The 24173-nt window shown below is 50.2% G+C and overlaps 1 protein-coding gene across 2 annotated transcripts in view; it reads left to right on the forward strand.

The window, feature by feature from the left end:
• Positions 1-24173, forward strand: part of DNAI3 (dynein axonemal intermediate chain 3) — a 68778-nt gene that overhangs the window by 39099 nt on the left and 5506 nt on the right. For both annotated transcript variants that reach the window (XM_066597875.1, XM_066597876.1), the window contains exons 14-20: positions 4317-4390; positions 7955-8102; positions 15250-15337; positions 19354-19484; positions 21153-21216; positions 21698-21828; positions 23489-23693. In XM_066597875.1, coding sequence (XP_066453972.1) covers positions 4317-4390; positions 7955-8102; positions 15250-15337; positions 19354-19484; positions 21153-21216; positions 21698-21828; positions 23489-23693 — 841 coding nt within the window. The remainder of the gene's footprint in view (positions 1-4316; positions 4391-7954; positions 8103-15249; positions 15338-19353; positions 19485-21152; positions 21217-21697; positions 21829-23488; positions 23694-24173) is intronic.

The following is a 24173-nucleotide window of genomic DNA, read 5'->3' on the forward strand; positions in this document are numbered from 1 at the left end:
GCACCCCCTGTAGACCCCACGCTTGTCCTAGGCACCTCTCCCTCCGAGGACGAGAGAGCTTGGTACCTGTTGGAGAGCCCAACAAGAGGAGAGTTTGGATTGCCTTCCTGCACCTGGCCCGTTACAGGGGAAGATTTCCCTTCCCTTTTTTTCATTTTCTTGGAGCCCTGCTTACGCTTTTTCTTTTGCCACTCATCCTTGCCCTCACCCACACTTTCATAGTGGGAAGAATCTGAATAAGTGGCAGCCTCTTCCCTTTGGATCCTCCTGACCTCCTCATCCAGCTCCCTGTCCCCTGGAGCCTCAGCCACATGATTTGCGTCCGGAGCAGGGGCCAGCATTGACCCACCTGCCACCTGGGTTTCCACCAGCTCCCTGCCCCTTCTGCGCTTCTCTTGGCGCCTTAGCTTGGCTGCCCCAGCATGTTTGTTCTTCCTTGGCTCCTGGGCCCCATCGCCTCTGCTGGTCCCCTCCCCTGCAGAAGCAACCTCATGGCTCTCCTCCACTGGGGCCCTGACCGCATTGGCGAAAGAGCGCGGACAGCGACTGAATGGGTGACCGAGGTCACCACACAGGTGACACCTAATCTCTGTACAAGATGCCGCAAGATGACCTACCTCGCCACACAGAGCGCACTTGATGACATTACAGGCTGCACTCAAATGTGTGGGGTCGCCGCACTTGTGACAGAGCTTCGGCTGCCCCTGGTAGAAGGCCAAGATACGATCCCTGCCAAGGAAGGCTGCGGATGGTATGTGGGCCACCGAATTCCCTGAACGCTTAAGTTTCACCATAAACGTCCAGGCTCCGGACCAGATGCCGTGTTCGTCCCGGTTCTTATTGAGCATATCCACCACCTCTCCGTACCGACTTATCCAAGTCATGATATCGTAACAAGAGAGGGACTCGTTACGAGTCAAAACGGTCACTCTCTTGACTCCAGTCTGGCGGGTTACCACTTGTGCAGCGAAACCGCGCCAGCCGGGCTCGTCCTTCATCAACTCGTAGTTCCCCCAAAAGAGCTCGAGGCCCTCTGGGCGAACAAAGCTGATGTCGAACTCAGACGTGCCGTAAGGATGGATCAGGGCATAGATGTCATTTGCCCTGAAACCCATCTTCAGCAGAAGCTCCACCACCTTACTCCTGGATGGGCACGCGTCATTGCCTCTCCACTGAAGACGAGCCACATTCCTACGGCCAATGTCCTGCCCGGTTGTCGGCAGGGACCAGAAGGTCTCTCCCCTTTGTTCTCGGAAGGCACCAAGACCATGTCTCTCCACCCAGAGAGACAAATCCACAACTCTGCCCCCTACATTCATCGAGCTCTCCCCCCTCCTCAAGGCCTCCAGGAGGCGCTGTTGCAAAACACCGTCCCCAGAGCCCAAAGACAAGGAGGACGCATCCCCCCTCCCTCCAGCGGCGACACTGGCATAACTTCTACCAGCTGTTGTCGCCGCTGGAGGGGTGACTGGATCCTGGCCCATCCCCTGACTACTACCCGAAGCCCCACCCTCCCGTACAGCTGATGGCATACTTCCCGGGGGATTGGGGGCATCCGGAGCTCCTGGAGCCTCTGCGGGAGCAGGGGCAGCGGTAGCACTAACAGTTATATCCATCACACCACTCGCACCTTTCTTTCCTTTTGCTGGACCAGGACCTGCTTCACTTTTATTTTTAATAGTACACTTTCCAGCGGGCTGAGGCTGGAGACCGACAGAACCAGTCCTAAGTCCCGTATGATTGTCGGTAGGAGCCGTCTCTGCAGCCCTGGCTTCGCCCACTTTCCCAGCCATTCTGGGACTTGTTGTACTTTTTAGTTGCTTAGATGTTACCGCAATACTATCATGATGTGTGGGAGGATTGACAGGCCTGGCCACCACCCACTGCGCCCCCTCTGCACCTGACAGGCGTTTTAGGGACACAGGAGGGACAGCCAAGCCGCCACTGGTGGAACCTGATGCCAGACTGCCCCCCCCCTCCCACTGGGGGGCAGCCATCAGCACCAGCACCTCCGGATTGGCCGCGACCCCTCATTCCATCTTTCCCACGGACCTTCTCTGCCTCCTTATCGCCTCCATTCCCACTACTGGCACAAGCAGGAATGGAGTTTTGGGCCGCATTAACCCTCTCTTCCCCAGTCCCCTGCATCGGACCCACTGCAGAGCCCGGGACTAGGGGTTTACCAGGGCTAGCACCCCGATCTGACTTTGCAGCCGGACCGGAGTGCTTGGTGACGTACACAAACCTCTCCTGCACGGTCGTCTTCATCTTTTTTTTCTGTTTCTTTTTGCCCGTAGATGTTTCAGGCATGTCGTCACCAAAGTACATATTGTGCATTCTTTCTGGGGACTCCTGCAGCATGATTTGCTGCATGATGAGGGCCCCCTCACCGCTGCTGCTGTCGCTGTCGTCGTCTGCATCCTCGGCATTGGACTCCTCCGATGTGGGGGGCAGGCTAACCTGCTCTGCAGGAATGCTGCTCCCTGCAGTTCCCCTCTGCTGTAGGGACGGCTGCTCCCCTGAACATACCGCCATCCCCTCCTGTGGATCCTCCGACTCATCAGAGCTACTGTTGCTGCTCACGTGCGCCATTCCAGAAAATCGCTCATCATTTAAGAGTTTTTCTTTAAATGGGCCGCTGGCCTGCAGTATCCTGTACCTCTCCTCCTTGTAGTAATCTACTGCCTCCTTGCAGGATTTAACTCTCTCCGCTGCAGTAATTTTCTTCTTTCCCCGTGGGGCCTTATCCAAATCGCTGAGGGCACTCTGTAGCTCCCTGCGATATTTCTGGAGCTGCTTTCCGACCTCCTTAAAGTCTTTTAAACTCGCAGCTATCCGAGACGCCATGGCGGTCACAGATTCACCCCTCTTATGCTCTCCCCAGCTGGCACTTGTAGGCGTTTTTGCAGCACTGACCTTGCTCTTGGTTTGGCCTCTGGTCTTCCTGTGCTCCACGTCCTTCCGGGGAGTCTGGGTGACGCTGCCTGTACCCCGGCTAGATCCTCTCCCCTCCTGGGGTTCATTCTTCCCCCCTCCTGACCGGAGCCAGGGGGGGGAAGCACGAGACTCCATAGCAAACAAGCCCAGAAATAGTGCACTGCTCCTGGAACCAGCAGAGCTCTCAGACACACAACCTTACTCCAGAGATGCACTCACTATTCTGCTGGTGGAGTCACTGTGTACATACATTACTTATCCTGTACTGATCCTGAGTTACATCCTGTATTATACTCCAGAGCTGCACTCACTATTCTGCTGGTGGAATCACTGTGTACATACATTACTTATCCTGTACTGATCCTGAGTTACATCCTGTATTATACTCCAGAGCTGCACTCACTAGTCTGCTGGTGGAGTCACTGTGTACATACATTACTTATCCTGTACTGATCCTGAGTTACATCCTGTATTATACTCCAGAGCTGCACTCACTAGTCTGCTGGTGGAGTCACTGTGTACATACATTACTTATCCTGTACTGATCCGGAGTTACATCCTGTATTATACTGCAGAGCTGCACTCACTATTCTCCTGGTGGAATCACTGTGTACATACATTACTTATCCTGTACTGATCCTGAGTTACATCCTGTATTATACTCCAGAGCTGCACTCACTATTCTGCTGGTGGAGTCACTGTGTACATACATTACTTATCCTGTACTGATCCTGAGTTACATCCTGTATTATACTCCAGAGCTGCACTCACTATTCTGCTGGTGGAGTCACTGTGTACATACATTACTTATCCTGTACTGACCCTGAGTTACATCCTGTATTATACTCCAGAGCTGCACTCACTATTCTGTGCAGCTCTGGAGTATAATACAGGATGTAACTCAGGAGCAGTACAGGATAAGTAATGTATGTACACAGTGACTCCACCAGCAGAATAGTGAGTGCAGCTCTGGAGTATAATACAGGATGTAACTCAGGAGCAGTACAGGATAAGTAATGTATGTACACAGTGACTCCACCAGCAGAATAGTGAGTGCAGCTCTGGGGTATAATACATGATGTAACTCAGGGTCAGTACAGGATAAGTAATGTATATACACAGTGACTCCACCAGCAGAATAGTGAGTGCAGCTCTGGAGTGTAAATACTGAATAAGTAATGTACAAAATGATTCTACTTTTTATGTAAATGAGATGTTAATGTGATCCTTGCCCATATCTCCCAGATGCCAAGACCTCTCTGTCACCCCGGGTCGTGGACTTTGGCCAGAATGTAATACAAATGCCGCCATATCATTCTAGTTTATGCAAACAGTAATTTCTGGTAAACCCTTGTTTGTTTTATGTTTTCGGTCTTTAGATCAGTCGGACTGGATATCCATACGAAAATAAAAGTGGTTACTGCGTGCAGCTGGTCACGTGTTCGCCCGACTGGTATGTGGCCTCCTTACATGACCTGATGATATTCAGCCCTGTGTTACAGTCGGAGTCTGATGGACCCCATTATATAGATGAGCCGCCGGTATTGGGGGTCTACAGGGGATCCATCGTACTGATCACGGCTCTGTCGGGTCGGAGGTCATGACTCCAGTATCAGCGAAGCACTTCTGGGAATGTTTGCTTCTTACTATTTACATGACCCCAGACTGCATTGTTTTAATAATTGGAGCATGACTGAACCTGCGCTCAGGCATCGTGGGTAAACATATGCAAATTACATGTTTTTGCTTTCAAGTGTCCTCCTGCGGATTGATTTATGTAGAGTCCTAGTGAGTAATGTAGTCAGGCGCATAATATAGCTTGCAGACAGGGACGATTGACGGGAGCCATGAATACCGCGTGCGAATTAGCTGCATAAGACCGTAGCCGTGCATTGGTTCACCCCGAAGGTTCGTCTTTGCTGTCCGGAAATGCATATATACTTAGTCAAAGGGGTTTTCCAGGACTAAGATATTAATGACCTGTCCTCAGGATAAACTATCAGTATCTGATTGGTGGGACTCCTGCGGCCCCCTCTGATCAGCTATTTGAAGAAGCCACAGCATTCACGTGAGCGCCGCGGCCTCTTCTTGGGCTTGTGATCTCACGTTCATTGGTCACATGGTCTGAGAGCAGTCAGTCCCAGACAAGTTAATGGCATTGAGCTGCTATACCAGGTACAACCACTATAAAATGTACGGCACTGTGCCTGGTATGCAGTGATGCAAGCGCCACCACCACTTCAAACAGCTGATCAGTGGTGGGGGTTCCGAGCAACAGACCCCCACCATTTTGATATTGAGAACCTATCCAAAGGATATACAATATGTAAGTCCCGGATAATCTCTTTAAACCCCTTCATGCCCCTGGATGTATATTTATGTCCTGAGTGTGCAGGGTTTGTATGGAGCGGGATGGGAAGCCGATGCTGCTCCATACAATGCGGGTGCTGGCCGCTTTTGACAGCGGACACCCGCCCACAACGGCCGTGATCACTGCTCATGCTGATCACTGCTTTTAACCCTTTAAATGCCCCGATCGGTGTTCAGGCGGCCCGACTGGCCCCCCTACGATGAGAAGATTGAAGGCTCCCATGGCTGCCATTACTGATTGCCTATCTAGGCATGCCTGTGGCCCATCTGCCTGTCAGAATGTGCTATAATGTAATCCTATGGTATGACAGTATACTGTATGAGTGATCAAACCATCGCAAGCCAAAGTCCCCGACGAGGACTTACAAAAATGTGAAAAGAAATGTAAAAAAAAAGTATTAGAAAAAAATAAAAGGTAATAATTTTAAAAAAAAACCTTTTTCCATATTTATAATAAATAAAATAAAAAACAAAAGCATATTTGGTATCATCCGGTCCGAGAAAGTCCGTCCTATCAAAGTCCCACATTATGTACCCCGCATGGGGAATGCCGTCATAATAAATACACAACGCCAGAATTGCGCTTTTTTAGTCACCCTGCCTGCAAGATAGAATTTAATAGTAAGGTCATACGGACTCGACGATAGAAACTCCAGGACGTCCCGCTAAAGACGAGCCGCGCACAACTCTAAGGGTTACGGCTGTCAGAAGACGGCGGCAGAAAATAATTGTATTTTTTTCCCGAAAATGTTTTGCTTTTTGAAAGTAGTGCAGCAAAAAAAAACAAAAAACTACCGACCGGCAGAATAAAGTTCTACCATCAGTGGAGCAGTGCGCACCGTGAGGCAGAATGGCTTTTTTTCCCCGTTCCACTCAACTTCAAAATCTTTTTAAGTTTTTCAGTACATTAAATAATACCATTAAAAAATACAACTGGTCCCGGACCTGACTGCGGAGTCAGACGACACGGGGTTTGTTTGTAGTCTGTAACCACGGAGACACTTAGTTCTGCATAGGAGCTGCAGCCACAAAACAGCAAGTTATTTTAATTCGACAGTTTGCAAAGTTATTTCATGTGGTGTTTTGCAGAAGCGCACACATGCTATAAATACGTTTTATGTACATTGCGTCTCAGTCCCTCATTTACGCTCACCGGGTATCATGGGGTCGGACCTAGCAGCCAGTCCTAAGGAGAGACCATTCATGGTTAAGTCCTGGTGAACCCCTTCTTCTCTAGGATGCTGTATGTAAGTGGCGGCTCTTGTAGTTCATCCTCTGACCACTGATATTGGACAGCACAGCGGGTCAGCTCTCGGGGGCTATAGTGTAAGATATGTCATGGTGAGAAGTCGGCCGGACCCTGGGATCGGTAATTGCAGCTACAATTTGGGGATCTTAAGGATCAAAAAGGCTGAAGACAAAATTCACTTCTTGATGGCACTAGTGACTTACAGAGAGGGGCGATCGCAGGAATCATGGTACTAAATCCACACTGAGACAAAAGTAGATATAGAGGCGGGTGAATGTGGAGAGACGGGTAGATATAGAGGTGGGGGGATGTGGAGAGGCGGGTAGGTATAGAGGTGGGGGGATGTGGAGCAGTGGATATACAGAGATGGACAGAGAAGTGGGTAGATATAGAGGCGGGTGGATATAGAGAGTTAGACAGAGAGGCGGGTAGATATGGAGGTGGGGGGATGTGGAGCAGTGGATATACAGAGATAGACAGAGAGGTGGGTAGATATAGAGGCGGGTGGATATAGAGAGTTAGACAGAGAGGCGGGTAGATATAGAGGCGGGTGGATATAGAGAGATAGACAGAGAGGCAGGTAGATATAGAGGCGGGTGGATATAGAGAGTTAGACAGAGAGGCGGGTAGATATAGAGGCAGGTGGATATAGAGAGTTAGACAGAGAGGCGGGTAGATATAGTGGCGGGTGGATATAGAGAGATAGACAGAGCGGCCGGTAGATATAGAGGCGGGTGGATATAGAGAGGTAGACAGAGAGGCGGGTAGATATGGAGGTGGGGGGATGTGGAGCAGTGGATATACAGAGATAGACAGAGAGGCATGTAGATAGAGAGGCAGGTGGATAGAGAGGCAGGTGGATATAGAGAGTTAGACAGAGAGGTGGGTAGACAGAGAGGTGGGTAGACAGAGAGGCGGGTAGATATAGAGGCGGGTAGATATAGAGGCGGGTAGATATAGAGGCGGGTAGATATAGAGGCGGGTAGATATAGAGGCGGGTAGATATAGAGGCGGGTAGATATAGAGAGATGGACAGAGAGGCGGGTAGATATAGAGAGATAGACAGAGAGGTGGGTAGATATAGAGGCGGGTAGATATAGAGAGATAGACAGAGAGGCGGGTGGATATAGAGAGATAGACAGAGAGGCGGGTAGATAGAGAGGTGGGTGGATATAGAGAGATAGACAGAGAGGCGGGTAGATAGAGAGGCGGGTGGATATAGAGAGTTAGACAGAGAGGCGGGTAGATATTGAGAGATGGACAGAGAGGCGGGTAGGTATAGAGGCGGGTAGATATAGAGAGATAGACAGAGAGGCGGGTAGATATAGAGGCGGGTAGGGTGGATATTTTGAAGCACTACATGTTTGGACTCCCGGTGACACAATCTCTGTCCTGCAGCTCGGTGATGTTCTGGGACATTCGCTCACACAAGACTAATATACAGACCCCGACCAGCAGGAAGCAAGAACAGAACCAGCGGGAGGTTCCTCTCGGGGTGCCGGATACTTTCAAACACCTCGACCTTGTCTGGAGGCCACTTCTTAAGGTGCGGATCCATCATGATACAAAGTCAAACATGCCTGATATTTTGTTTGTCACACTTAGTGAAGGCCAGTAGGTCCAGTGCAATCCATGGCAGTCCCACGGGGAGCAGCTGAGTGCATGCTCCACCGCCTTCCTGAAGGGGGCTTTGGACCGCTATTCTTGGGATTAACCCTTTCCAATCCACAGTCTGCCATCTTCCTACATTCTGATTGAAGCTTGTACAGCTCCAATGTCAGAAGACCTCCGACAGGGTATTCTTCCCTCCAATTGTGAGCCACTCGACTGTTGGAGCCTCTCTGGCGCACACACTGGCTTTAGCCAGCAGATGGCACCGTGGTATAACAGCAAAAAGAGAGAGCCTTTTAGGAAACCCTGAATCCAAAATTGGATTGGAAAGGGTTAATAGTGGTCCCACTGGTTGTGCCCCCCAACCATCAAACACCTATCTCCTGTTCTAATGCTAAGCGATATGATAAAATCTCAGGACAGCCCATTTAACTCCTTAAAGACCAGCATACAGAAACTGGCATATAATGTTTTAGAAATGTCCCCCATGTAATTCAGAGCAGTAGATTACTTCAGATCCCTTAAGGACAAAAGAAAGTAAAAAGCAGAGCGCAAAAAGATTTTTAGTTAAGTTTTAACCCCCCCCCCCCCCCCCCCCCACCAATTGATCAAATGCAAAAAAAGGAAAGCAAAGGTGGAACTGCAATTTTCTTTCTTCAATCCCTCAAAAAGGATAAAAATGTATTAATAAATTATTTTTTCCCAAATTGTGGGAGAAAAAAAATTGACCATCCTGCGGCTACATTTACCAAAAAAGTCATTCTGGCTCTCAGAATGCGGCGACACGTAAAAGCCTTTATTCTGCAGTGGCCGGCCTCGTAATTGCAGGCGTGGCTGTCACTGAAATCAGTGGCATCTGCTGTGCTTGTAATTGCAGACACAAGTCCTATTGATTTCAAATAAAGCTGCGCCTGCAATTACAAGCAGTGGCCACTACACAGGGGTCGGAGCAGCGACTTCCACTCCGATGCCGCTGCAGCCTGGCTGTCACTGTCAGCGCTGCCTGGAAAACCCCTTAAGTTATTACTATTGCATGATAAACCAGGAAAAAAGAAAATGCAAAAAAGGTAAAACTGCTGGATTGTTTTTGCATTTTCTAACCAAAACAGAAAAAAAAAAACAAAGCAGCTTATTAGATTTGTATTCCAAGACCGTGAAATCTACAACTCAGAGTACAAGTGAACAGCTGAATGAAGAGCATATACACTATGTTGACAAAAGTATTGGCCCCCCCTGCCTTTCGGTGCGGTCAGGTGATGCGTGAGCATCAGGTTTAAAGGAGAGGATCACACGAGATCCCAGTACAGAAACCATCAGATGTCACCAGGTGTAGAGCTGACAACAGGGTCTGGTGGGGGGATGTCACCAGGTGTAGAGCTGACAACAGGGTCTGGTGGGGGGATGTCACCAGGTGTAGAGCCAACAAAGGGGTCTGGTGGTGGGATGTTACCAGGTGTAGAGCTGACAACGGGGTCTGGTGGTGGGATGTCACCAGGTGTAGAGCTGACAACGGGGTCTGGTGGGGGATGTCACCAGGTGTAGAGCCGACAAAGAGGTCTGGTGGTGGGATGTCACCAGGTGTAGAGCTGACAACGGGGTCTGGTGGTGGGATGTCACCAGGTGTAGAGCTGACAACGGGGTCTGGTGGTGGGATGTCACCAGGTGTAGAGCTGACAACGGGGTCTGGTGGGGGGATGTCACCAGGTGTAGAGCTGACAACGGGGTCTGGCGGGGGGGTGTCACCAGGTGTAGAGCTGACAACGGGGTCTGGTGGTGGGATGTCACCAGGTGTAGAGCTGACAACGGGGTCTGGTGGGGGGATGTCACCAGGTGTAGAGCTGACAACGGGGTCTGGCGGGGGGGTGTCAGCAGGTGTAGAGCTGACAACGGGGTCTGGTGGGGAGATGTCACCGGGTATAGAGCTGACAACGGGGTCTGGTGGGGGGATGTCACCAGGTTTAGAGCTGACAATGGAGTCTGGGAGGAAGTCACTGAGTGTAGAGCTGATAACGGGGTCTGGTGGGGAGATGTCACCAGGTTTAGAGCTGACAACGGGGTCTGGTGGTTGGATGTCACCAGGTGTAGAGCTGACAGCAGGGTCTGGTGGGGGGATTTCACCAGGTGTAGAGCTGACAACAGAGTCTGGTGGGGGGATGTCACCAGGTGTAGAGCTGACAACAGAGTCTGGTGGGGGGATGTCACCAGGTGTAGAGCTGACAACGGGGTCTGGCGGGGAGATGTCACCAGGTGTAGAGCTGACAACGGGGTCTGGTGGGGAGATGTCACCAGGTGTAGAGCTGACAACGGGGTCTGGCGGGGAGATGTCACCAGGTGTAGAGCTGACAATGGAGTCTGGGAGGAAGTCACTGAGTGTAGAGCTGATAACAGGATCTGGTGGGAAGATGTCACCGGGTATAGAGCTGACAACGGGGTCTGGTGGTTGGATGTCACCAGGTGTAGAGCTGACAGCAGGGTCTGGTGGGGGGATTTCTCCAGGTGTAGAGCTGACAACAGGGTCTGGTGGGGGGATGTCACCAGGTGTAGAGCTGACAACAGGGTCTGGTGGGGGGATGTCACCAGGTGTAGAGCTGACAACGGGGTCTGGTGGGGAGATGTCACCGGGTGTAGAGCTGACAATGGGGTCTGGTGGGGGGATGTCACCAGGTGTAGAGCTGACAACGGGGTCTGGTGGGGGGATGTCACCAGGTGTAGAGCTGACAACGGGGTCTGGTGGGGGGATGTCACCAGGTGTAGAGCTGACAACGGGGTCTGGTGGGGGGATGTCACCAGGTGTAGAGCTGACAACGGGGTCTGGTGGGGGGATGTCACCAGGTGTAGAGCTGACAACGGGGTCTGGTGGGGGGATGTCACCAGGTGTAGAGCTGACAATGGGGTCTGGTGGGGGGATGTCACCAGGTGTAGAGCTGACAACGGGGTCTGGTGGGGCGATGTCACCAGGTGTAGAGCTGACAACGGGGTCTGGTGGGGGGATGTCACCAGGTGTAGAGCTGACAACGGGGTCTGGTGGGGGGATGTCACCAGGTGTAGAGCTGACAACGGGGTCTGGTGGGGGGATGTCACCAGGTGTAGAGCTGACAACGGGGTCTGGTGGGGGGATGTCACCAGGTGTAGAGCTGACAACGGGGTCTGGTGGGGGGATGTCACCGGGTGTAGAGCTGACAACGGGGTCTGGTGGGGAGATGTCACCGGGTGTAGAGCTGACAACGAGGTCTGGTGGGGAGATGTCACCGGGTGTAGAGCTGACAACGGGGTCTGGTGGGGAGATGTCACCGGGTGTAGAGCTGACAACAGGGTCTGGTGGGGGGATTTCACCAGGTGTAGAGCAGACAACGGGGTCTGTGGTGGGATGTCACCAACTAATCAGTACGGACATCGCAGCTTCTGGACCTTTTAAGAGTTCACTGTTGGCCATGTTATTGGGAGATGTAAGCCATCCGGTGTGTGCGGTGCCGCCACGTTTAGGGAGACCTCATAAACTGATAAAATGTGGACAATGAAGCCTTGTATGAGGAGTGAAGACCTCACACATATTGTCTGCCCTCGCTCAGGGGGTCTCACAGGCCGTCGGAACATCCATTAGTACCAGAACCCTTCGTAGGGCTGGCATGTGAAGGGTTACCAAGGACGAGCGGCTGCACACAACATCCCAGCAGTGAATGCACAGCGGTGCTGCGATGGGGCTCAGAGCGACGGACTGTAAGTGAGTGGAAGCAAGTGTTGTGGATGAATCACAGGACACCATCTGCCGATCGGATGGCGGCACTTGGGTGTGACAGTTGCTACGTGACTCCATCGTTCTAACAGTGAGCTTTGCAGGATGTTCTATTATGGTGGAGGGTTTCTGATGGGAAGGACTGGGACCATTGGTTATAGTGAAGTCCACCCTCACCACCAATGGGCACAGAGACATCCCGGACAATGCGGCATCACCTCCCCTGTGGTAATACTGTGGTACAGCTCCATGTCTCCACCAACATGACTAAGCACCATGTCATACGGCACCCAGTGTGGAGGCGCAGAACGTCTGCAGACTTCATTGGCTGCCCAAAGTCCGGATCTCAATCCCATCGGGCATCTTTGGGATGAACTAGAATTCTGTATTCGTGCGCCCAACACACCTATCATCCTCCATCACTATCTGGGGTCAGAAACGCTATCTTTTCTCCTTAGGGAGAGCAACTATACTATAAACTAAGTGAGGAGACTCAAATGGCCATGCACGCTCCTCTGGGTAATATGCAAATAAGAGAGATGGAATAAATATTTATTCCATCACTATCTGAAGCTCTCTTCCATGAATGGAGACAAATCTCTCCACACATCTATGGGTATTTGGTGGGAATCGGCCGCAGAGGGGGTCTGCAGTCCTTGAGGTCAAAGGAGGCCGAATACTGGATTGAAAAATGTGAATACAATTGAATGCCCGCCCCTTCTATGTGGGTCCCTTTCTTGTGTCGGCATGGTGTGGGTTCAGCACAGGTGAGCGGACGCTCACACCAGCAGACGCCGGGGAGCGCTTCATGTAAAGTTGGCATCGGAACTCATCCAGATCCTGAGACTACAGGAATCCTTATCAGCGCAGAGATAACTAGTTCCCCAGTCCTCCCTCCTGCGGGGGCGCCGAACGCTCCGATAAGAAGACTCCAGTTCTTCAACTAATTATCTTAACGATTATTTGATCTGTAAACAAATTATTTAAACACACAAGTAAAATCTACCTTCTCATCTATGGCAGAAATCCCAGAAAGTGCAGCGGTAAACATCACCTCCTGATAGTCCATGGGAGTGCGAATGGGTGCGGAGAAATGGGAAAATCCAGCGACTTCCTGGAGGCCCGGTCAGCGCCTAGACTAGCCGGGGCCAGGATTGTACTGGTGGGGTTTGTTCATGTGGGAAGTGTACCAAAAACGGCGTAATCAAGAAAAAATATCCAGAGAAAGGGGATCCTGTGGACGGAAACAACTCATCACTGAAAGGGGTCGGAGGGGGATGTCAGGAATAGCTCTGACCAACAGGCTGCGCAGTCAGCGGAGTACAACTCTGGAGCTCCAACTAACATCATGTTCCTCCGCACGGATGTACTATAACAGCAGACGACGGGTTCCAGCGCCATTGTGTCTACGAGAAACAGAAAGACGAGACTTCAGCGGGCAAAAGAGCGCAAAACTTGTATCACTGAGCAGCGGAAAAACATCTCCTGGTCAGATGGATCCAGATTTCTGTTGCTGATGGGAGGTCAGAATTTGGCACAAGCAGCATGAATCGCTGACCCCTTCCTGTCAGCCGGTTAGAACATGTCAGCACCGCCATCTTATCTGCAGCAACTACAAGAAGCTTCCTGTCCGCACGGGCCGATATTCCTGCAGAACGATCTCATCACCCAGTGGAATCCATGCCATGAAGAATTGCTGCAGTTCTGAAGGCCAAAGGAGCCCAACACGCTACTCAAAGCTGCTGTTTACTTCACTTTGCAGCCTGTCGGTCAGAACGATTCTTGACATCCTCCTCCGACTCCTTTTCAGTAATAAGTTGTTTCCATCCACAGGATCCCCTTTCCCTGGATGCTTGTTGGAAGTCGCTCCGATCGCTGGATTTTCCCATCTAATGTGGATTCACACTAAAACTGATCCACGGAAAACTTGTCACGTGATTTTGTGCCGCACTCCGGGGTCACGGGGGGAATTACCATACAGGGGAATCCCCAATCGTGAGAGGGCTGAGGGCGCTAATAAAGGGGCCGTTAAATGTACATAGCATTGTTTGTTTGTCCAGAGCTCACTGGTTCATGAAAGGTGAAGAGACACACAAGGAAATCAGTGTGAGGGAGAAGGTGTAACGTTGGCTGACTCTTCAGCTTTAACCGTTAGTATTTCATGCAGGTAAGTGGTGCCATACGATGAGCAGAAAGGTGGCTGTTCTGGTTGTATGGGTGCATTTGGACACCTAGATAATCACTTAAAAGATGGCTTTTGAGCGATCATTTTGCATAATCTACTAATTGGTACTAATGCCTATTAGTAGCGGGTGAGCCGCCAGAAGCTGTATTCAGAGAACAGACCTCCCACTGTTCTCTGAATACATTCTCTTTGTTCTACGGTGATGCTGACAGCTGAGACAATGCAATCAGCGCTCCCCAGGCAGAGCACAGCGTGCAGTCCATCTAATCAGCTCTTCTGCTGAATGACGGATTTCAAGCCGAACTAAAATCCATCATTCGGCAGAAAACTGAAACATGGGCACATTTACACGCAACGATTATTGCTCAAAAGATGACTTTGTGCTAATTATGAGCGATAATTGTTGTGTCTAAATGGGCCTTAAGTATCGTATTTTCGCTTTAAAAGACGCACTTTTCTTCCTCCCAAAGTGGAGGAAAAAAGTCTCTGCATCTTATAAAGCAAATATGCCGAAATCCGGCGCTTCGGCATTTGTTCGCACGATTGTGATTTTAAATGTGCGGTCACGCAAAAAAACTCGCCATCGCGTGAACAAATCACTTACCATTTCTCTCCTCCCTGTTGCCGCCCGTACGTGCCGCTGATTTGTGGTGAGCGCCGGTGGGAACTGCTGCTGCTTCCCCGCCTCCACCAATCAGCTTTTTTCCTATTCCTGCTGAAGAAGCACCTCTGCGACACGGAGCTCCGCTGCTCCTTCTGCTCCGTCGCCCAGCACTATCCCGTGCGCCATCTCCTAGGAACTTTGTATCAGAAAAGCACAAAGACATGAGGGTCTCATTCACGCAGCATGAAGCATTTTCACTGCGTGTATATATGTGCACTTGGCGCGGATGCGGTTTTTATGCGCGTGTATTCGCTGCCTCGTGTTCAATACAAATCAATGAAGTTTGTTCTGTCCGTATTACGTGCGTAAAAAAAACTGCATGTAACGCGGAGCGTAAATACACCCGTGTGAATGAGCCCTAACCGGGCAGAATGGTGGACTTTATAGATATAAATGGAGGGCATTCGGTTTACGTTGTCGCTCTGCCCGTGGCGGCGGGCGCCAGGCTCCGCCCTCTGCATCTCGTCCTTGTTATAAGTTTTCGCTTTTCTTTCCTTCAGACTTCCATTCCTAAGATCGAGACGGGAGGAGAGTTCAGCCCCATTAAAATCAGCCTGAGAGAGGAGCATCATCCCTGCAGGACGGCGGGTAAGATCGGCGCAGCGTCCCGCTAGGTGAAACCCACCGTGATTGGTCGTCTAGTTTATACTCTGAATACAGACCTCCGTGGTTCCTGCATGAGGATGTTGCTAGACGCTATACTGGGGGGATCTCCTGCAATGCAGGGCTGGAGACGCGGCGGGTGGGCTGCACCTCATGCACATTTCTCGTTTACCGTGTGCACGGAGGAAACTCTGAGTACACGCTAAACATTTCCATAGGGGGGCGGAGGCCTATAGAGTGTCTGTTTGGCCTCCATATGGCCGGTATATGTTAGCGTAATGCAAGGTACCCTAGTAGACTATTCTATTCCATCCCACGGAGTTCAGTAAAAACTCTATACGTTAAAGTGTACTTGAGTTTTAACAGGTTTTCCAGGTTCTCCTTGCTCTCATTTGCTGCTGTTTGTACATTTTCATGTCTGTAAGTTCTGATTTTCAGGTGTTCTTCCCCATTTTTCTGTTGCCCTGCTGTTTGCTGTCCGCTATCAGAGTAGTAAGCCTACTATTCTGCCAGTAGTTCACTGTCCTGATTTCCTTGCCCTGACTTCCCATGCCGCGTTTCACAGTATCAGTATCTAAATGCCTGCCACTCTGCTCTCCCAGGAAGATACAGGCATTCTGGCCAAATAATGAGTAAACCCAATATAATGTGTGTACAGACACACAAGCAGGAGAAGCAGAGATTGTTATCACAGTGTTTGCAGATCTGTCAGCCTGCAGCCTCCAGTGCATGGGAGCTCCTTGTGAAGATAGCTTCTCCCCCCTCATTGCCAAGGAAACGTTCCTGTGCCCCTGTTACTTTGTGTGTAACGGCAGACAGTAGATTGCAGAGAAGCTGGAAGGGTGCCCCCTAGTGGCAGCCACTTCACACGTAATGCAAGCATATTCCAGAAATGATGAGAGTGCAGAGAACCTCTGCTCATTTACTGCTTGTGTCAAAGTTAGTGCCCCTTTAAACATCTCTGGGCGACGGATGCGACTGCCTGGTATCTGTCAGAGGCATCCGTTTACAACCTACGTCTTGAGCTGCGCCATAGTTCCTCGTGATATATCTGTAAGGCAATGTTCAGACGGCGGAAGTCAATGCAGATCTTTCCGTATGGATTCCGCTTTCAGAAATCATGGCAGAAATCTGCAGCACCGCTATGTAGGTGAAGGGCCGCGGATCGGCACGCGTGTTTAGCGCTTTTCAATGGGGGATATGTCGGGAGAAAAAGTAATAAGTCGCCTCCCGCCGCCGGTTCTGCATTGCTAATTTTGCATGTAGATTTGCCCTTTTGAAAATGTCTGATGGCTGCGATCCGCCTGCAGGAACCCCAACAATCGTCTATGGCACACAGAGAGATGGACGCACTCTGCAGTCTCCCTCCATCCCATAGATGTGACTAGAGCAGCGGTCAGACACCCGCACCCCCGCTCCATTCAGGACGCACCTGTCTCAGGATCATTGGGATACAGGATAAACCCCTTTTAGCACCCGCACCCCGGGGTAATTGCCCCCTTTGCCTCGGCTGTAATCCATCCAGTGCGTCAATATAATAGAGGCCGCTGTTACTGCAGAAGCTTTTTGACCCCTGAAGTGCATCGAGGGGTCGTATCCAGTCCTACAATCCGCTCCCACCGCTGCAGCCCGGAGCCGGTACTATATAAGGACAATGGGATCTACACTTACAGCAGGAATGCGGCAGCCTCAAGCTTGTTTTACAGCCAAGCTCCGGCATTCCGGAGCCGCGGCCAACGTTTCCCCTGGCAGACGCCATTCTCTTCCTGCTTCTAATTCTGTCATGTTGTCATTCGGGGCCCCAAACCTCAGGAACTCGCAGCTCCATCAACCCATCCAGTCTGCTGCGTTCTAATAGGCCGATGCGGATGTCCTCACAGGAACTGGGACTGCGGATAGTACGCCCCCGATGGACAGGAGGGGGACATCTTTTATATAATGGGCAGGCGCTGTATTAGGACGTTGCATGTCCTAATACATAGTAAGGGGGTCTTATATATAGGACAATGGACCCCCTACCATTATGGACTGTTCCATAGACTCGGTGCAGTCAGGGCAGTTGGATTGCAGATCTCTGAGGTCACACCTGGGACAAGGTCTTATTTGTAAGAGAAAAAGGAATATCCTGATTTAAAGGGGTTGTCCAGTTGTAAACTATTAGGACAGGCGATCATTAGTAGATCAGCGCAAGTCCATTGCCCGAGACCTCCGCCCGAGCTGTTTGCGGTGGTGCACTGAGATGATTTCAGCAGGAAGCAGACAGCTTTGTTCCCACTGCAGTGGCCAGGTTTGGTATTACAGGCCCTTCACTTTAATGAGAACTTTGCCTGCAATACCAAGGCCGGCCACTGCAGTGTAAACGGAGTTGTCTGCTTCCTGCAGAAATCAGCTCAGGGCACAAGTGTACCGGCCCAATTAGAAGCTGATCTGTTGGGTCTTGGGCAGCAGACCTGCACTGATGTACTATTGATGACCTATCCCAAGGATTCTCCAATTGAAACGAACTTTATAGCGCACTAAGCTGCTGCAGAACCTCTTCTTGTTAAAGACGCATCCCACTCCTCTTTGACAAGAGGTTCTGCTGCAGCTAGGATGTATATTATTAGATGTGGAGAAGAGAGGACCATCCAGTCAGTCCTCATTGGCTACCGTGTAGCTGCTCCTTATGGTGCCGTCACACGTGGCAGAGAAATCTGCCATGAACTAATCTTAGATGGTATTTACACGGCCGATATTCTCATGCGAGTTTGGCACATTCCGTCTATTTACACGGGTGAGGCGTCGCTCACATCAATGCTGTAAGATACAGTGAATGGCTGTGATTGGTTCATCAAGCGCCGCAGTGACTGGCTGAGACACGACGCTCGAGGACCAATCAAAGCAATCGCTTGCTGGAGGCGGGGTTTACAAATCCCCTTATCAGCAAGCGATCTTTGATCGGGGTTGAGAACTGCAAGGAAGCCTGACAGAACTATGGAGACCAGCGGGAGGGACCCGGACGGCGCCTGATGGGTAAGTATGATAAGACATCCCCCGAAAATAAGACCCTGTACCTCTTTTGGGGAGAAAAATAATATAAGACAGGGTCTTATATTCAGGGAACACGGTAGAAAGATTGTGGCGTGGCCGGTTATTGTGCGTCTCGCACGAGGATAGGAGTTGTAATCTTCAGTCTCCTGTAAACAGACGGGGTGTCCGTGTGTTGTGTGATGTGAGTTTCACCCAAAAATCTGGGGTGCAACTCGCTCTCGTCCGTGTAAACACAACCCAACATACGGAATTGGTGCAAATGTCACCCTTGTACTAAGATTGGTTTGTCCATCGCCGAGTTTTCTGTTACATTTGATGGGACCCTTAAAGGGGCTGCTCACAATAGCTGCTGTCGTTGCAGACAGCATGTGACCGGGACGGGCAGTGTTGCAGGTGGGGGTGGAGCCTAATGCTATACTGTTTCGAGCCATACATGTGAGGCCCCACCCCTGCCTATTAATAAAGGGAAGCATTGGCTACATGCATAGACTATGGATATCAGTGGGGTCTGACCTTCAGGAGCCTCATTGATACAGTCTCAGTGGCTGGTACGGTACCTTGTACCATTAAAGGGGTTGTCCCACTTCTAGCTGTTTTTGTTGCAGGAAGCAGACAGCTCCGTTCTTTGCACAGTGGCCTGATTCCGTACTGCAGGCTGAGTCCTATTGGAGTGAATGTAACTCCCCTCTGCAGTACCAGCCCTTTAGCTTTAGCCACAGTGGGACGCAGCTGACCCCCACGGAGCAACCGTTCCTGGCCCGTGGTATACAGCGATATGTTCTTGTTAGTCTAGCATCTGCCAAAGTCTTCACCCAGCAAGGAGCAGCCGGGCGGCCCTGAACCGTCAGCGCCCCCCACTAACCTACCCGCCACTAGTGAGGTGCCTTCTGATTGCTCTGCGCTCACACGGCTTCTACATTCTCGGTCCGTCTGTAATATTACTTATCCTCTTCTTCCTCCCCGTCTTGTAGACAAACTGCAGAGCGGGGTCCGAGAGGAGAAGCCCGAGGGAGGAATTAATTACAGCACTTTAAGAGCCGCTTCTGCCAAGAACACCAAAGTCCTGGAGGACGTCAACACCGCGTACTTCGCAGGAACTGAAGTGAGTGCTTTCATGCCCAGATGCGGGCGGACGGCGGCGATTGGGGGGCAGCAGATCCCAGAAAAATGAGGACCCGTTATCCGCAGAAGACGATGGGAGAAACTAGTGAGCGGAGGAGCCTCCGAGGGGCATTCTGTAATGTAAAGTCAGCAGCGTGTGTACTGCTAGCATCACCAGCATCACCACCATTAGCATGGCCGCCGGTACTATTAGTACCACAGCAACCATTAGTACTACAGCTACCATCACTGAAGCTGCCAGTACCACGGCCACGGTTACTACTGTTCTCACTGCTACATTATTATTCATACCACTACTACTGATATTACTGGCACCACCACCGTGTTTCCCTGAAAATAAGACCATGTCTTATATTAATTTTTGCTCCAAAAGAGGCACTTGGTCTTATTTTCGGGGGGGGGGGGGGGGGGGGGGGGTTATTATACTTACCTATCAGGCTCAGTCCAGGTCCTTCCTGCTGCTCTCCGGAGCTCCGGAGAGCAGCGGGAGGACCTGGACCGAGCCTGCGGGGTAATGTATTCCTTTAAAAAAATAAACATTATAATGCAGCTAGGGCTTATTTTTAGGGTAGGGCTTAAATTGTAAGCCTCACCGAAAATCCCGATAAATCAGGGTAGGGCTTATTTTCAGGGAAACAGGGTATTACCTCTACTACTACCCCCACTGTTACCACTACATTATTACTTATGCAGCAACCACTACTAGTACCACAGGCACTACTGCTAATATTGCTGGCAGCACCATCACTACTGTTACCTCTATTAGTACTGCAGGCATTGTAACTACTATTCTCCTTACTATATTACTAATACGACTACTGCTACCATCCTTACTGCCAACACCAGTTTTCGCACCATTACCTCTTCTTCTATTACCAGCTCTCCCACTACTCCAGTAATAATGATTCCACTGCTACTATATTACTATTACCACCACCATTACTACCACATTATTAGTAGCAGCTCTTTCTCCATGTCCTCCTCGATCGCCGGTCCGCAGCCTTATCTTGGTCGCCATTTTCAGATATGGCAGACGGTGTTGAGTCGCAGTGAGTAGTAGAAGTAAAGAACCCTATTACACATCCGCCCTTCACCCCGCCGTTAGTTGCCAGTAATCTAGTTAGTAACGCTATCCCATCGCTGGGGCCACTAGTGCACACTGGTTTATAGAGCTGAAGCGCCGGGGGCTCCGAGCCACAGCATGCTATCAGAGACTGTATACTGCCGTATCCTCGCTCGGGTTCTATATAAAGGTAGCCTAATTGTTGGCCCAACCTGCTGATTGCAGCGGGACCACCCGACCCTCTTATTTGCATCATGGTGTCCTGACCCCCCTGATAGCGGATGTCAGGGGAATAAAGGATCGGGCAGGTTGGATTTCAGTATGCCCCATCTTTTGTTCTTTAGGGAGATAAGCCAAAGCAGGATGTGCCGGCAGCTGCCTCTTCCCCATTGACAACATGTGCACTCGTCTCGTTGAGCCCAGGATGCAGGAGTATGGGGGGGATCAGGAGGAAGAGCTGTCGGCCACCTTGATGCTACGTTCACACGATGCAGTCAGAATAGTCACCGCAGCCGTATAACTTGTCACTAATGCGGAGTGTAGCGACCTTACCTGTAACCTGCCGATGTCCGTCCCTCACTACAGGACGGGGAGCTGCTATACACCAACTGGAAGATGGAGAAAGATGGAGACACCGGAAGACTTATCAGTAAGTTGGCATAGCACGCCCCCACCCCTCTGCCCCCACACATTTATTAAAGGTTTATGCCAGTTGCGCGTGTTAAAAAGTTAGAAACTTTTGTGCAAACCTAATGTGTATTTGTACAAAACTTTGCGACTTTTCTCCTTTCTGCTCCGACCCCACCACTTTTTTGAAAAGTGGGCGGAGCTTATGGGAAGGTGCGTTTCTGCCGTACACCATCAGATTTATATGGGAGTTACATCAGAAGCTGGCGTACATTTCTGTCTCGGCGCTGCGCAGAATACTCTTAATGTATTCGGCACACCGTGCGCCCGGGGGACCGTACTTAAGCCCCGCGCAGGAAATGCCAGGCTTAGTAAATTTCCTCCGTAGACTTTTAGAATGTGCAAAGGGCAGCAGCGCGGCACGACGGTCTGACCACAGGCTGCCACGCCTGGCGTGTAACGGTAATATTATCCCCCGTGTAACCGATGTCTGCTACTTGCAGGTGCTAAACCCTCCCAGAGACACGGCGTCCACGATGGACTTGTCCACACGGTGCAAAGATCTCCGCTTCTACAGGACTTCGTTCTCACGGTCGGGGGCTGGAACTTTGCTATCTGGAAAGAAGGCGTCACCGTGAGTATTACGCCGTTGGCTCGCTAAGCGCCAAAGATGGTTGTGTCAAACATACACCTAGATCTCTAGCACTATCAAGGCAGGAAGACATTGGACTCCTCCCTGACATGAAGGACATTTAGAGGATGATTATCGGGCACGGATCTTCACCGCCCATCTGAATGCGCAAAAGATCAACAAACGTGCAAATAACGGTTCATCGCCATCACGCCAATCGTATGCAAAGTGTGAACGGCGATGAACATGTAAATATGTCCCTACCCCCTGGATAACTGTCTGGTGGACTGTCTAACGCTCACCTGTCAGTAGTACGGGGTCCTCTGACCTCCAATCACTAATGACCCCCACTAGTCTCTCCTTGGGGTCCTGTTTCACTTGTACCAAGGGCCAATAACCCTGAACCAACAATGCTTCATTGCATTGAAACACTCTGCCTTATTTCTCCATGGACGGAGCTCTGTGAGGCCTTGTTTTTGCACCACAAGCTGTAGTTTTTTATTGGGACCATTTTGGGGGTACATAAGTATTTTTTTTTTATTAAAAAAATGTTTTTTAAATTAATTTTGTTTTTAAACAAAAAAGGGAAAACTGCATGAAAAAGGTTTTTTGTATCATTTTTTTTTTTACAGGGATCATTTTTTTTCAGCATTTCTTTACCCTTTTTTATGACCCTTTAGGGGACTGGAACCTGCGATCTTATTAGCACTCAGATATACACTGCAATACTTTTGTACTGCAGTGTATTATCCCTCCACGATTGCATGGCGGACTGTTGATGACATCACAAGAGGAGCTCCCTCCCTCTGTGAACCTTGTACATTCCACAATTAACATTTATTAGGATATGTAAGGGTTTAACAGCAGGGATTGGAGTTCTTTGCAATCCCTATTGTTGCAGCGGGACCCCGGCTGTCAACTCCTGCCAGCTCTCACTGTGGATGGTGGGGGCTCAGCTGTTGAAGGGGTTAAAAATGTTTCCAATGTTAGTAAAACATGGCTGATTTCTTTCAAAAAACAGCGCAACTTCTGTCTACAGGTCGTGTCTGGTATTGTAGCTCTGCTCCGTTGAAGTGAATGGGGCTGAACTGTAGTAACAGACCCAACCCGTGGACAAGTTTGGCGCTGTTTTTGGAAGAAAGTAGCCATGTTTTTCTAATCCTGGACAACCCCTTTAAGTGCAATCTAGGAGAAGGGGCGCTGCGAACGGCTTAATATGTGAAGCTGCACAAGATGAGTGATTAGAGATTCCTCCAAGAAGAGACGTGCGTCACTAGATCTCTCCACAGGAGCCTCCAAGACACTCAGCACTTCAAGATGGGAACTTGATAGGAGAACAAACAGCATCCTGTATCTCAACATAACAAGACTGATACAGAGAACTGGAGGTGGCCATATTTGTGGTCACCCAACTGCCCTGGAGATGGCTGACGGACAAGGACAGGCGATACTCTGCAAGGCATTATCTGCAGGATCGTTCTGCTGCTTCTAAAGTGACAACTTGCCCCTTCTTGGATGTGCTTAAACCCCCATTAATGGCTGCCAATAGGCTCTTCTAGAGCGGTCATTAAGACTGTGTTTTTACGGTGCACCAGAATAGATCGTCTGTGCAGGTATTAAAGGGTTAATGTTCATCATCTCCCTTTTCTTCCTGCTTTCTCAGAGCAGACCGATCCTCCAGTCGTGCTGCACTGAGAAGAGGTACACGGCCGCCCACTGGTCCCTGTCTAGGCCCAGCGTCTTCTTCATCGGCAAGGAGGACGGAAATGTGGATGTATGGGACTTGCTGGAGAAGACGCACGAGCCGTCGCAGACGCAGAACGTATCCGCAGCCGCCATCACCTGTATTAAACCCTGCATCGTGTCGGGTAAGTGAAGCCATACATACACAATGGTGATGATACAGGATGCACACCCAATGTGGGTGCCGCCTGCATTGTGTTTGGATGCTCTGCGGGTTTCTTCACGCATTATACTGTAACAATATTGCTGAAAGGTGTGAACACTTCTGCAATCAGTTTCTCATATTCTTCAATGCTTCTAAAATAATAGCCTCCCAGCACTTTGTGCCTACAGCTCCCATGCAGAATTACTGTATGTGTCTCCATGGTTACAGACTACAAACAAACTCGTGTAGTCAGATCCTGTCGTTGTGGTACTTCCATTTTTTTCTGTAAATTAGGAAGTTGAGGGGCAGATGGAAGAGTTGCACACAAATGCTGGATCAGGCCACACAGGGTGTGTTTGTAGTCTAACCATGAAGGCACAGATGTCCACACAGGTACGGTTTGCACAAAATTGTGGAATATGTTTGACGGCCTCCAGAATTGTTCACTCTTTTTTTTTAG

The sequence above is a fragment of the Eleutherodactylus coqui genome, chromosome 3 (assembly GCF_035609145.1).
Source record: "Eleutherodactylus coqui strain aEleCoq1 chromosome 3, aEleCoq1.hap1, whole genome shotgun sequence".
Classification (NCBI taxonomy): domain Eukaryota; kingdom Metazoa; phylum Chordata; class Amphibia; order Anura; family Eleutherodactylidae; genus Eleutherodactylus; species Eleutherodactylus coqui.